The sequence below is a fragment of the Pan troglodytes genome, chromosome 5, assembly GCF_028858775.2.
Source record: "Pan troglodytes isolate AG18354 chromosome 5, NHGRI_mPanTro3-v2.0_pri, whole genome shotgun sequence".
In the NCBI taxonomy this organism is placed as follows: Eukaryota; Metazoa; Chordata; class Mammalia; order Primates; family Hominidae; genus Pan; species Pan troglodytes.
In genome coordinates, this window is record NC_072403.2 from 87,369,716 (window position 1) to 87,384,391 (window position 14,676).

The window sequence follows — 14,676 nt, forward strand, 5'->3', positions numbered from 1 at the left end:
AGAAAATCTAATTATTACCGAAAAAGAAAAAAGAAAAAAAAACATAAAGTTTTTCTAAATTATTTACTTAACTTCCCTTCACTTTGTTATAAATAAAGTTTCCGTGCCGCAAAAGAAATAGCACTCGAATATAAAATTTTCTTTTTAATTCTCAGCAAGGCAAGTTACTTCTATAGAAGGGTGTGCCCTTACAGATAGAGCAATGGTGAGTGCACTTGACAAGGGAGGGGAAGGGCTTCTTATCTCTGACGCACGTGGCCCCTGCTGCTGTGTCGTTCCCCTATTGGCTAGGGTTAGACCGCACAGGCTAAACTAATTCTGATTGGCTAATTTAAAGGACTGACAGGGGTGAGTGGTTGGTGGGAAAAATGGTTATGACAGAGCAGACAATCGGAATGAGTCGGGGTGGAGTAGGTAATCGGAATGAGTCAGGGTGGAGCAGATAATCGAAAAAGCTTGCTTTACGAGGAAGTTAAGTTTAAAAGTAGAAGGCAAAGAATTGAACATACTGACATACTGATTCTCTGAAAAGAAATTTAGAACTCATATCTAACAACTTCTCAACCCACTGAAAATGGGCTTAACCTCACTAAAACTGCTCTGACAAATGTTCCCAATGAAATTAAAATTAACAAACCCAAAGAATGCCCTTTAGTCCTGTCTGACGAGGCCTTTCTGCTGATTTGACTAACTGAGCCTCTCTTCTTGATACTCTTTCACCTTTACTCCCCTGACTTCTACATCGCTCTACTCCCCTGGAATCCTCACACCTTCAGACTATTTTGTGGGAAAGGAGGACCTCTTATTTGTAGTCTGTAAATGGAGGTGTCGTTTTACCTCCACAAAATACTACTTCACTAAAGCCAGACTATTCACCAATGAACACGGCCCAGACTTTCTCACCCACTCTGATTCTGCTCATGTTGGCCCCTATGCTCATCTCTATCTGCCCAAAACCCACCAATTCTTCAAAGTCCAAATTTTTAGTGAAGCTCCCATATTTTCATAATCTTTCCCTCCTTTGTATTCCTGTAATTTATATTGCAATTACCCAATACAATACTCATTCCTGTATATTCTCATCTATTCATCTATCCTAAGTCATGAGCTCTTTCTTCATGATTGTTGTAATATCTAGTGCCTAAAACCATACTTGACACATAGTAGGAGCCCATCAAATACAAGTATTATGATTATGTGTCTTTGCATTCCTCAAATCTCTCGAATAGCAATGTTTCTTTTTTTTGTTTGTTTTTTTTAGACGGAGTCTTGTTCTGTCACCCAGGCAGGAGTGTAGTGGCGCAACCTTGGCTCACTGCAACCTCCACCTCCCAGGTTGAAGTGATTGTCCTGCCTCAGCCTCCTGAGTAGCTGGGATTACAGGCGCACACCACCACATCCAGCTAATTTTTGTATTTTTAGTAGAGACAGGGTTTCACCATGTTGGTCAGGCTGGTCTCAAACTCCTGACTTCGTGATCCACCCGCCTCAGCCTCCCAAAGTGTTGGGATTACAGGTGTGAGCCACCACACCTGGCATCAGCAATGTTTCTTAAATATTGTAAGATCAATCCATTTTGAATTAATTATTTATTAATTAAAGCCCAAAGAATGAATGAACTCTCTTGGTAAGAAAGAAGCACATATAGGAGGCTCACCTATAGTAGGTGATGAAGAGGAAAAGAGAAACTAATGAGCAATATTTTTAAAAATGGCTGGGAACCCCAAAAGAATGTGTTTATGAGTTAAGAAGTTACAGAATAGAAGAAGTTTCTAACAATCCACAGACGAATTATCTATTTTATAAATTTTTTATTATTTTTTTTGAGACAGAGTCTCACTCTGTTGCCCAGGCTGGAGTGTAGTGGCACAATCTCAGCTCACTGCAAGCTCCACCTCCCGGGTTCATGCCATTATCCTGCCTCAGCCTCCCAAGTAGCTGGGACTACAGGCACCTGCCACCACACCCAGCTAATTTTTTTGTATTTTTAGTAGAGACGGGGTTTCACCATGTTAGCCAGGATGGTCTCGATCTCCTGACCTCGTGATCCGCCCACCTCAGCCTCCCAAAGTGCTGGGATTACAGGCGTGAGCCACCGCGCCTGGCCTTATAAATTATTTTTGAAGTATACAACACCTCTTCTGTCACTCATTCAGAATGAAGAGAGAGTCATTCTTGACTCTCAATGTCAAGAGTCAATGTGTCTATGACTTTGTCTCTGACTTAGCCTGGAAAATACCAGCGCCAAATGGAATAGTGGTGCACTATCCAGCTGTGTAATCTAGTTTACTCTGTGCCTCCTTATACACAGGCAGAAGGGAGCTAACTATAACAACAAAAGGGAAAAGAATGAAACCAAATTTAGATCGTTTTTTGCTAAAATGTAGCCAAGTAAAAATATCAAGGGAATTTATTATATAAAATGGCTATTTTTTTGCATTAAGAAAAAAGAATTAATTTGTCCCTTGTTCTTGAATCATTCTGCACAAATATCCTTTTGCCAGATCTTCTATGTTATGGCTTTTTGATATGAGTACCATTTCTTTCAAACTTCTGTCATTCTTAGTACAGCCAAGTTTACTCACTTTTTAAAAGTGCTATTTTGGGACTAATACAAGGGGAAATTAATCATGGTGCCCAAATGATGGGCCGGGGTACTATTTTATTACTTTCAGTTTAAACTGGGAAATATGTAACTGGTTTTTCACCTAGAGAATAAGAATGTTCCAATTTATTAGAAAGTAATTGGTATTGGAAGCAGTCACTGACAGAGGTATAATAATGGAAACCATCCCAGCTAGTTCATGCAGGCAATGCAGGCCAGTCATTGTGCTGAGATGACAGGCTGCATCTGCAGAGGTGTGGCTTGAAAAGTCTGAAAAATGTCCCTCTTCAAGACAAGGGTCACATTACTGGTTCTAGACAAGACTCCCTAAAATGCAAAATCTCTGGTAGATGCAACTCCATTTCTAATACATATCCATTAAAGGTGCACTTCAGGAGTTCATGGGATACCTAGACTGGCAAACAAAACAGCAAATGTGCATATTTTGCAAAGAGCCAAGGCCTACAATAAAGGTCATGTTGTTTATAATATTGGCTCAACAATTTTCCATAGATCACTTAACAGTTATCAAAAGTGACAGGGCACTGGTGTACCAGAAAACACATAGAATTGTCTACAGTGTCCAAAATGTTGGATATAGAGTTGGAGAGAATGAGAGAGATCAAAAAGGAGTCTGTAAAGGAGAAAATTGGCATGACAAGCCTGAAGGAACCTCCATCTCCTCCTTTTCCCCAGGTCACTTTTAAGGTATACCTACTATGGGCAGACTTGATCTTATCCTATCTCCCAAAACTATAAGCTATTTTCTTTGTATGTCACCCTATTTCTTTCTACCTGGAGATGTGATCCCCCAAAGCCTGCACTGTTACACAACTCCAGAAGACACCATCCTTAGAGTAGTGAATATGAAGCCCCCCCAGAATTGTGCAGTGCCCAGCTCACATGGCCCTGTGGCATCCCTGCCTGCTGCCATTTTACTCATCATCTAGATTGTACCAAACTTTGAGGCTCAGATCCCATTTTGTCTCCCTGGTGTAAAAAAAAACCTTAAATTTCTCTTACCTAAAAAGTTTCATCTTTTCACAAAATAGCTTCAGCCTGTGAGTTTACAATGTGAGTCTACTTTAAAGAAATTCTGGAGGCCAAGAATATATGAAAGGTCCTGGAGCCCAACTTCCCTTGAACCTCCATAGAATGTAAGTGATATAATGGGAAGGACATTCAACAGAAGGATAGGAAATTTGGATTTAGAACTCTACATTGCTGTGCAACCTTGGGCAAGTCACAAAACTCATATGTGAGTTTCACATTTGTAATATAAAGGAGGTGAGGTAGATAAGACACTTCAAAGGCGCCTTAGAGTTCTAATATTTTATAGAACCTTGAAACCTCCTTTGCAAAGATTATGACAGTGAGAGGACTCTAGCATGGCTGACTCTATCTTGCTTCTAGCCTCACAAGCAGGCTGACCTCACTCACTCCTGGGTATAGGCCAAACTAACCATGGGAAGAATTTAGTTTATAGTTTAACTTGGACGCAAGGATGATAATAATCCCTCCTAAAACTAACCCCTTCCTTGCTCAGGGACCTATAACTAATGAAAAACCATGAAATTAGGATTATGGGAGGGGACTGAATTCTGCTAAAATGTAGGCATAGTTTCTATAATGCCTTACTGCTCAGGAACCATGTGGCCAGAGATCACAAGATCTGTGACTTCTCCAATTGCTCCTATAGATAACACCACTACTGTAGAACTTAAGATTGGCGTTTTGAGATGTTTTTCAGATTTTTGCATTCTGGCAACTGACTGACCCCACCTGGACCCATGACTCCTGACTCAACCAGTCCTATGGCCCCCACCCAGAAATGGACTCAGCTCACAAGAACTGTTTTCCACACCCCTATAATACCATCCCCAACCAATCAGCAGCACCTATTCCCTATCCCCTTGCCCACCAAATTATCCATAAGGCCTTAGCCCCTGAATTCTCAGGGAGACTGACTTGAGTAATAACTCCAGTCTTTCCACTTGGCCAGCCTTGTGTTAAACCATTTTTCTACTGCAATACCACAGTATCAGTGAGTTGATTTTGTCTGTGTAGCAGGCAGGAAGTACCCATCAGGCAATTATAACCTCAGAACACCACCTCCAGAGTAAGGGCATCTGACTCATATACAGTCACCCCATAAAGAGAGAGCAATAGGTGGTCTTTGGAGATCTGGGAGACAACTCACTAAATGCTCCATACATATCAAGCCAGATGACACATAGGTCTAAGCTGAGAGTAACTTATCTCATAAGGCATAGTCCTGCTTCTCCTCTCAGCACCAGCCATTCAGAAAGTTTTTTTTTTTCTTATCTCTAGTCCGGCAAACCTAGCACATAACTTCCACATTTTTTTTGAGATTTTTTTTTTTATTATTATACTTTAAGTTCTGGGATATATTTGCAGAACATGCAGGTTGTTACATAGGTATACATGTGCCATGGTGGCTTCCTGCACCCATCAACCCTTCATCTACATTAGGTATTTCTCCTAATGCTATCCATTCCCTTGCCCCGCAACCTCTGACAGGCCCCAGTGTGTGATGTTCCCCTCGCTGTGCCCATATGTTTTCATTGTTCAACTCTCACTTATGAGTGAGAACATGTGGTGTTCGGTTGTCTGTTCCTGTGTTAGTTTGCTGAGAATGAGGGTTTCCAGCTTCATCCATGTCCCTGCAAAGGATATGAACTCATTCTTTTTTATGGCTGCATAGTATTCCATGGTGTAAATGTGCCACATTTTCTTTATCCAGTCTAACATTGATGGCATTTGGGTTGGTTCCAAGTTTGCTATTTTTGTTGATTCCATTTTTTGCTATTGTGAATAGTGCTGCAATAAACATATGTGTGCATGTGTCTTTATAGTAGAATGATTTATGATCCTTTGGGTATATACCCAGTAATGGGATTGCTGGGTCAAATGGTACTTCTGGTTCTAGATCCTTGAGGAATCGCCACACTGTCTTCCACATTGGTTGAACTAATTTACACTCCCACCAACAGTGTAAGAGCTTTCCTATTTCTCTACATCCTCTCCAGGATCTGTTGTTTCCTGGCATTTTAATGATCGCCATTCTAACTAGCATGAGATGGTATCTCACTGTGGTTTCGATTTGCATTTGTCAAATGACCAGTGATGATGAGCTATTTATCATATGTTTGTTGGCCACATAAATATCTTCTTTTGAAAAATGTCTGTTCATATCTTTTGCCCACTTTTTGATGGGGTTGTTTTTTTCTTGTAAACTTGTTTAAGTTCCTTGTAGATTCTGGATATTAGCCCTTTGTGAGATGGATAGATTGCAAAAATTTTCTTCCATTCTGTAGGTTGCCTGTTCATGCTGATGATAGTTTCTTTTGCTGTGCAGAAGCTCTTCAGTTTAATTAGATCCCATTTGTCAATTTTGGCTTTTGTTGCCATTGCTTTTGGTGTTTTAGTCAAGAAGTCTTTGCCCATGCCTATGTCCTGAATGGTATTGCCTAGGTTTTCTTCTAGGGCTTTTATGGTTTTAGGTCTTATGTTTAAATCTTTAATCCATCTTGAGTTAATTTTTGTATAAGGTGTAAGGAAGGGGTCCAGTTTCAGTTTTCTGCATATGGCTAGCCTGTTTTCCCAACACCATTTATTAAAAAGGAAATCCTTTCCCCATTGCTTGTTTTTGTCAGGTTTGTCAAAGATCAGATAGTTGTAGATGTGTGGTGCTATTTCTGAGGCCTCTCTTCTGTTTCACTGGTCTAGATATCTGTTTTGGTACCGGTACCATGATGTTTTGGTTCCTGTAGGCTTGTAGTATAGTTTGAAGTCAGGTAGCACGATGCCTCCAGCTTTGTTCTTTTTGCTTAGGATTGTCTTGGCTATGCAGGCTCTTTTTTGGTTCCATATGGAATTTAGAGTAGTTTTTTCTAATTCTGTGGAGAAAGTCAGTGGTAGCTTGATGGGAACAGCATTGAATCTATAAATTACTTTGGGCAGTGTGGCCATTTTCACGATATTGATTCTTCCTATCCATGAGCATGGAATGTTTTTCCATTTGTTTGTGTCCTCTCTTATTTCCTTGAGCAGTGTTTTGTAGTTCTCCTTGAAGAGGTCCTTCACATCCCTTGTAAGTTGTATTTCTAGATATTTTATTCTCTTCGTAGCAATTGTGAATGGGAATTTGCTTGTGATTTGACTCTCTGTATGTCTATTATTGGTGTATCAAAATGCTTGTGATTTTTGCACATTGATTTTGTATCCTGAGACTTTGCTGAAGTTGCTTATCAGGTTAAGGAGTTTTTGGGCTGAGGCGATGGGGTTTTCTAAATATAAAATCATGTTATCTGCACACAGAGATAATCTGACTTCCTCTCTTCTTATTTGAATACACTTTATTTCTTTCTCTTGCCTGATTGCCCTGGCCAGAACTTCCAATACTATCTTGAATAGGAGTGGTGAGAGAGGGCATCCTTGTCTTGTGCCGATTTTCAAAGAGAATGCTTCCAGCTTTTGCCCATTCAGTATGATGGCTGATAACTTCTACATTTTTACCAGTCCACCCACATTTGCTAATGTTAACTCCCTCCCACTCTTAGCTACAACACCTCCCGTATGACAATGCTACTAGAAGACAAGTGTCTACTACTACAAGAATATATATCTATAGTTCTAAATATAGGAGCTTTCTCATTTTAAACAAATCTAACATGGCTAAATCTGCATTTACAAGGACATATGTTTATATATATGGACTTGTATATGTGTGTGTGCATATATATATGGAATAGATTATCTGCTTTGCAAATGAATTCACCAGGGAATTCCTTAAAATAGCAGGTCCTTCATTATCCTTGTCTTCACTGCCTCCCACATAAATGATGTCTTGCACTTTTTATTTATTGATAGCTGCTCAAGAATATATCTATTGTGTAATGTAGGTATATTGTATTTATAAAGATTAATGGAAAGCAAAATGCATTTCTTTGGAGCCGTCTGACTAATTTCTTTAATATTTCAGAAGTGTGAGTTTATATTTTGCATATCTAGGATCTGAAACCTTATCTAGCACCACTATAAACATAAAAACCACATGAATCTTAAATACTTTCCAGAGTTCACCATGATGTAATAGCATTACGCAGAAATTAGAGTCTGCAAGAGCCACGGGCTTCCCAAGAGCCTTTATGGATGGAGAAAAGTGAGCTAATGATGTAGTTTTGTAAAGGTTTCTAAGGCAAAAATTGTACCTTTCACTCAGGTCAATAGCTTTCGGCTGGGGGCAGCTTAAAAGGTAAAGTAATTCTGCCTCTGTACACAACCAATGTTAATAGACAAAAACACTAACCACATTTCTGGGAGTGGTGAAGCTATTTTTAGTAACAGTGGCTGCTCTAGAAAATTTTATCTTTTGCTGTGAAATGCCAGTGTGATTTTTCTCAGTCTGTAAATGGTAAGCTCAATCATGTTTGTTTGTTTAAACTTGAGTTTTGTATGTTGTTTGTTTTTCTTTACCCCAGGGATTTCCTTATCTGTATGCACACACAGATGATAACAGGAACAGAGTGACCCACCCTAGTTTAGAGTAGGTTGCCAATTACCTCACTAAAGCTAACAGCACCCATAAGCCAACAAGGATTTTATTTCATGCAATTGTTAAAGTAATTATTTTTGCACCAACCTAATAGTATTCCTTCAAAGGCTCATGCAAGCTAAGAAACTAATAAAAACAAAAATGAAAACAGTAGCTCCACTCTTTAAGTCATCTTCTCCAGGAAAAAAAAAAAAAAAAAAAGTATTGTTCCTCTACTTCCAGAAATATAATTGTTCAGGGCTCAGAAACTCAGAAGAATCCTGACTTCCTGCCTGCCTCCTGGGTCCCTAGAAACATAGACTTAATGGGAGGGAGGGACATGGCTCATGGCAACTAAATAAGATTGGTGGGGGTGGGCAGAGGAAAGAGCATAGGACGAAGAATCAGGAAGCCTGAGATGAGATCCGGACAAACCTTCAATCCTTCTGGGCCTCAGATTCTTCATTTATAAAATACAGATGATACCCACATTTTTATTGTGATCATACGAGATAGTGGATGTGAAAATGCTTAGGAAACTATTAGGTTCTTCATAATGAATGCAATGCTCTGCTTATTTGTGTGCATCTCAATTCCTATGATGTTGTAGAATATTGAGGCTGCAAGTTAAAAAAAGAGAGAAAAGACTGGGCAATAAGGCTGGTTTCAACAAAGCCTTATTTACCTCTATCTCTCCTTCTCTCTTTCACTCTACCTCCTAGAAAAAAGCAAAATTAGCAATTGACCTGAACTCTCCATTTTAATAATCACTGCATTTCTACATTTTTCAGTCACAGTCAATGTCTAAATTAGATAACCTAATTGATTACCTACTGACTGAAAGGATCTGTATTAAATCACCACCAAAATCATATAATGAAGAAATTTTCTGCTTCTAGAGAAGTTTGAAGTTGGAATCAGCACTTTTTCATTTAGCATTCATTCAACAAATATTTATTTAGTGCAAACTTGCGCCAGGCACTAGGGATTTAGAAATAAGGGAAACATTCTCCTTTCCCCATAAAGTTCATTACTCAGAGAGGGGAACAGATTTACATTCTCTTATTTTATAGCTTAGAAACCAAAGACACAATAACAGTTGGGAAAGTTTGACTCTACCTGCAACTCCCCTTCCATTATACTGAGTAGTTGGATGAGGTCTTCTTTGGATAACTCCAGGGATTTCTTAGTTTTTCGTTCACTTTCTCCAGATGTTTTTAGGTGTCGTTTGACAGTTCCTGAGGCCATGACATCATCCTCCTTCCTATTTGATTTCTTCTTCTTTTTTGCATCTTCTGAGAGACTTTTTTCACCAGCATTGCCGATGATGGAGGGCTTGGGACAGGAGATATGCCCATCAGATGCACTTTCACCACCTTGGTTTCGAGATCTCATTCCCACCTACAACACATACATAAAAAAAAGATAAGATGTTCTTTACCACCATCAAAATTATTTTTGCCTAAATACTTAGAAACTTATAGCAGCTTTACCACATCACCAATAAGGAAAAATCAAATTAACATGTCATTAAAATTTTCAGGAAACCCCTTTGATGGTCTTCAGAAAAAATGAAAGTAAGATTTTAACCTGACAAACCCCTCAAGCCAAATAATCAATGTCAATATCAATAGTGCTAACTCATATTGCTGTTACATAGCCCCCATAATAATATATCAATATTGGTTCATTGATTGTAACAAACGTACTATACTATCCTAATGGAGATGTCAATTATAGAGGAAACTTGGTGTACGGCATATGCGTATTAGCTTTGTAATAATGTTATGAACCTAAAACTGTTCTGAAATAAAATAAAAATAAATAAAAACTGTTCTAAAATAAAATAAAAATAAATAAAAACTGTTCTAAGATAAAATAAAAAGTTTATTTATTTATCAGAAAAATCAAACCTGAAACCCTGCCAGGAGCCAGTTGGATGTCACAGTGGGGAAAAAAAAAAAAAAAAAAGCCCACATAGGGTGGGGGCTTAAAATGGACAGAGGAAAAGGGAAAAGCAAAGGGAAGAGGAGGGTGGTGTCATTTTTAGTGATATGCAATTCTATTTTCCCATAGCCTCTATTTTAAAATCAGGTCTTTTAATGTCATTTACAGTAATAAGAGCACAAAGAATTGGGAGAAAATGAATCAATTTCAAAATCAAAACTTAAAACAGTATTTTGAGGTAAAATAAGGAAAAAAGACAAAGCAGCAGCTAAGATATTAACTTGTCCCATGAGAAGCACATTCAAGTCATCCCATGAGGAATGCTTTACAGTTTCTCTGTCAGTCTCTGAGCAAAAGAATTCTACCAACAGGTATGTTACAAACAAACACACCGAACTCACAGGCTAGGTCTCAAAGTGCTGTGAAGAGAGCTCTAATATCCTGGGGGGTGTATTTCAAATTTTGCCTAAACCCTTAAATATAGTAGATTAGCTCATGGGCTTATTTAAAAACTCACAGTATAAATAGCCCTTACCATGAACAGCTAAGCAAAAAGATTTTCATCACTCATTCCAGATAAAATATAGGGACTTTGTTATATGAAAGTAAATTTCCTTTATGAACCCAACCATACTTAAGAAACTAAGGAAAGATTTTTAAAAAACATTAGGTTTGTAACACAAAAATTAACACAGTGTGATGTGTCCTTTCAGATAGTGAATATCCAATTCTTCCAATGAATCTTGAAATCTACATTAATGCTGTTTTTTTAAAAATTGAACTTGTAAGCAAATGGACACTTTTATGTGTGTGTGAACTTTCTACAGCACCCCAGCTTTTAACAATATAAACCAAAGGAATATTTCTTGACGCTAGCACCCTGTTTTCTGGTTCACTCAATGATTAGTTCCCAATTTTAGAGTATCTTTTGGGTTTCCCTAGTCAACAAAGAATAGAAGTTTCTTTGTAATGGAAGCCAGAGCACTTTGGAACAAACCTACTGTATTTTATCACAGCTTATTTGTGGGCAGAATGGACTGACTAAAGCCCCAATCCAAAAAAAAAAAAAAAAAAGAAGTGATGAATAAAGAGTTTCAAATTTAACTCATGACCTGTTATGGCTCACAGTTAAGACACATGGACTTCCCAAACTGAATTGTGATTCTGTACGACTTCATACCACATGTGAATTCCTTTTATCTGAAATAATTTTCTCTATAAGATCTTAAAGCTCTTTGAGATGACATATCAAATATTGATTTGACAACTTTAATTTAAATCATTAAATCATGAGTTAACAGAAATGTCAGACAATAGTTCCCAAAGCACAGGAAGTGCTTAATCTTACACAGTATTTAAATCTGATTGTATTATGTTACATGCATTTACTCAATCACAGTTATATCTGCAAACATACAGAAAATAATCTATTAGTATCAATTTTATATTAGTTCTTTCTAAAAATTTCATTCTGAAATTAATATTTTAAAATAAAGTTTATTATAGTATTATATTAATGGCTTTTACACAAAAAATTCCACCCATTTTAGAATTATGTAATTATTTTATATCATTATTCAGGTTGAAAGCTTTAGTCTCCTATTCCCTTCCACATTAATTCACTTTGGCTGATGGAAAATCTCATGTGGTAGACCCATGAGGTTAATTTTGTCTTAACAAATATTTTTCTTTTCTGATATTGAAATTTCACATTAATTACTTTTCCTTTGGCATGAACATAAAGATTTTTAGTCCTTTCTCGGTTAGATAAATGAGGTCTTCTATCTATCTTCACAATGAAGTCAGCAATCAGCACCTGTTCTATCTCAGGAATACAAAAGTACTCAGCAATAACAAATGAATCAAGAATGTTTTAGCAAGGAATTAGCATCTATGAGGAAGATAAACATAATTTCTCAAAAGAATAACTAAGTCTGCTATAAATAATGTACATTTTAAAATGCTTTATTCTATTTTGGAGGGGGAAAACATCCAAGCAATAATGGACTTGCATGTGTCACATTTAGTGACATTTATACTCTTCATATTTTTAATAGCTCTCACTTACTGCTTCTTAAGTGTTACACAGTATAGGAAGCATTTTTCATACAGCACCTTGTTTAGTATTTACATCAACCCTGTGAAGTAGGTGCTATTTCTCTCAGGTTTATAGATGAAGCTACTGAGGTTTAAATAAATTAAATATCTTTTCCTGTATCACACAGCTACTCCTAGTGGAGAGAAAAACTAGAATTTGAACTCAGGTCGGACACTAAATACTAACCCACTATACAGCTTTCCTTACAGCTTTCCTCGAAGTTCTTAAACATATGCTAATTGGAAGAAGGGCTATCCCTGATAAATCAGGGGATCAAGAAAAAGTCAGAGGCCAGGCGCGGTGGCTCACACCTATAATCCCAGCACTTTAGGAGGCCAAGGTGGGTGGATCACCTAAGGTCAGGAGATCAAGACCAGCCTGGCCAACATGGCAAAACCCCGTCTCTACTAAAAATACAAAAATTAGCTGGGCATGGTGGCGTGCACCTGTAATCTCAGCTACTAGGAAGACTGACGCAGGAGAATCACTTGAACCTGGGAGGCAGAGGTTGTAGTGAGCCGAGATTGTGCCACTGCACTCCAGCCTGGGCGACAGAGCAAGACTCCGTCTCAAAAAATAGAAAAAGCTACAAATGCTAAGATGTTTTCTCACTTCACATAACAAAATTTAAGAAATCCATATATATGTCTTCCTCCACAGACACTCTTGCAACACTCACATAGCAATTTAAATTAGGTTACTCAGCAATAATATGTTTTCTGAAATAATTAACCTTCTGCAGAACTTCTAAGATGATGAATCATTCAAAAGTCTTCCTGAGAAGCAATCTGGTCAATTATTAAGGGTACAGTTATGAAAACAGGATGTAAAGTCTGAACAGGGACAATTACAGACTCATTGTGTTAAAAGCCCTGGAGCTGAACAATAGTAAACACTTCATCAGTGTTGGCCAAATCCTGTCTATTGTGCTTACAAGGGTAGCAGGCAGGTAACAGAAAAGGCATCCAGAACTCCTTAGGCTTCCTACAGTTGATTGCATGGCTGCAAGTTTAAGGCGTGTAGACAGCATTTTCTGAAAGAAGCCAAGAACGCCTTCGAATCATCCCAGTGTATATCCTTTAAAAAAAAGTTCTCCCCAAGAAAAAATATATAAATAAACTGAAGATTCAAATCACGTTTTATAACCCTTTTTAAAAAATCAATGTTAACTGGAGCACAGATGCTTCTCTTTGATAAGCAAATTATCTTAACATAGTTCATAAAATATATTTACTTTTCCTTTCATAGTAGTCAACAATAATTTGCATGGAATTTGCTAACTAGAATGTGAAGAAAAGAAAGATCAAATGTTATTCTGAGCCTCCCTCTTTTATCTATGGTCCTCTCTCCTTTTCATCTGCGTCCCCCCACCCCCTGCAGCCTCCCATTAATTGGACAATGCCAGAGCATACTGTCAGATGAAAAATATCACAGGAATAAGCAAATGTAAAGCCTTTTAGTCATTTATGCTGAGTTAACAAGTATTTCTAGAGCATTTGAACAAGAAAAGAAAAAAAAGGAAACAAAAAATGTCTACAGAAATTCTAGTTCCCAGACTTCCTTAGCTCTTGCAAATCTTGACCTTGAATTTTCTCCCTAGCACTCTCACCTTTGCTCTTGCTCCTTTCCAGATTTGTATTTTTGTGTTACGATTCAACATTGGTCAAAATACTCCCCATCCCACCACCAACAAAAACTTCTTTTCTGTATAAATTAGGTTTTGGCATCTTTGCTATGCTTCTCAGGTATCCAACCCCTGTCTGTTCCTGGTTTTATTTTATCTATATATATTTTCAAGAACCTACCTAGTGCATAGAATGAGATGCCATAAGAATTTTATATATTTAATTTCTATTTTAAAATTATAGAATTATGAGGAAAAATTATCATAGCAAAAAAGGAAAGCACATAATTACAGAAAAGCCGAGATTTTACAAGGTGGCCTGGCAAAAGGCCTGCTGCAAGTGGAGCTTCCAGAACATTACCACAGAACTGTCCTGACTCTTTCTCTTACACATAAATGACAATACCCAAAGCACCCAAAACTCAAAAAGAAAACATCTGTTCTAGTTTTATGTCATCAGTGAATTTTCAGATGCAAAAGACCAATTAAATCAACTAGTTTATTCCCTATCAATGCCAGATTACTTCCTGTGTGCGTTATCTTATTGGTTAAATCCGCATATAAATATCCCAACTCACGAAATGTTCAAACATTTCTCATGAGGTTATCACGTATTCTATAGCATATATTGCTCAGAAATGTTCCCAAGTTGCCTCTAAATTTTCCTTTCTTGTCTTCATCCTATTTATGCAACAAGCCATGTAAAATATTTGTTTTACTTCTAATTACCTACATTTATTAAATCCTAAAAAATAACTAAGGTTTTTACTTAAAGTATTTTTTATCCTATTAGGGTAGATCTATTCAGACTAATTGAAAATTCCTGTAAGTAATTTCACAAAATG

The 14,676-nt window shown here is 37.5% G+C and overlaps 1 protein-coding gene across 4 annotated transcripts in view; it reads right to left on the bottom strand.

Moving 5' to 3' along the window:
- The window catches only part of FILIP1 (filamin A interacting protein 1), a 200,186-nt gene that overhangs the window by 113,261 nt on the left and 72,249 nt on the right, over positions 1–14,676 (bottom strand). For all 4 annotated transcript variants that reach the window (XM_001144104.8, XM_016955868.4, XM_009451565.5 and 1 more), the window contains exon 2: positions 9,282–9,563. In XM_001144104.8, the coding sequence (XP_001144104.1) occupies positions 9,282–9,557 (276 nt within the window). In that variant the 5' untranslated portion in view covers positions 9,558–9,563. The remainder of the gene's footprint in view (positions 1–9,281; positions 9,564–14,676) is intronic.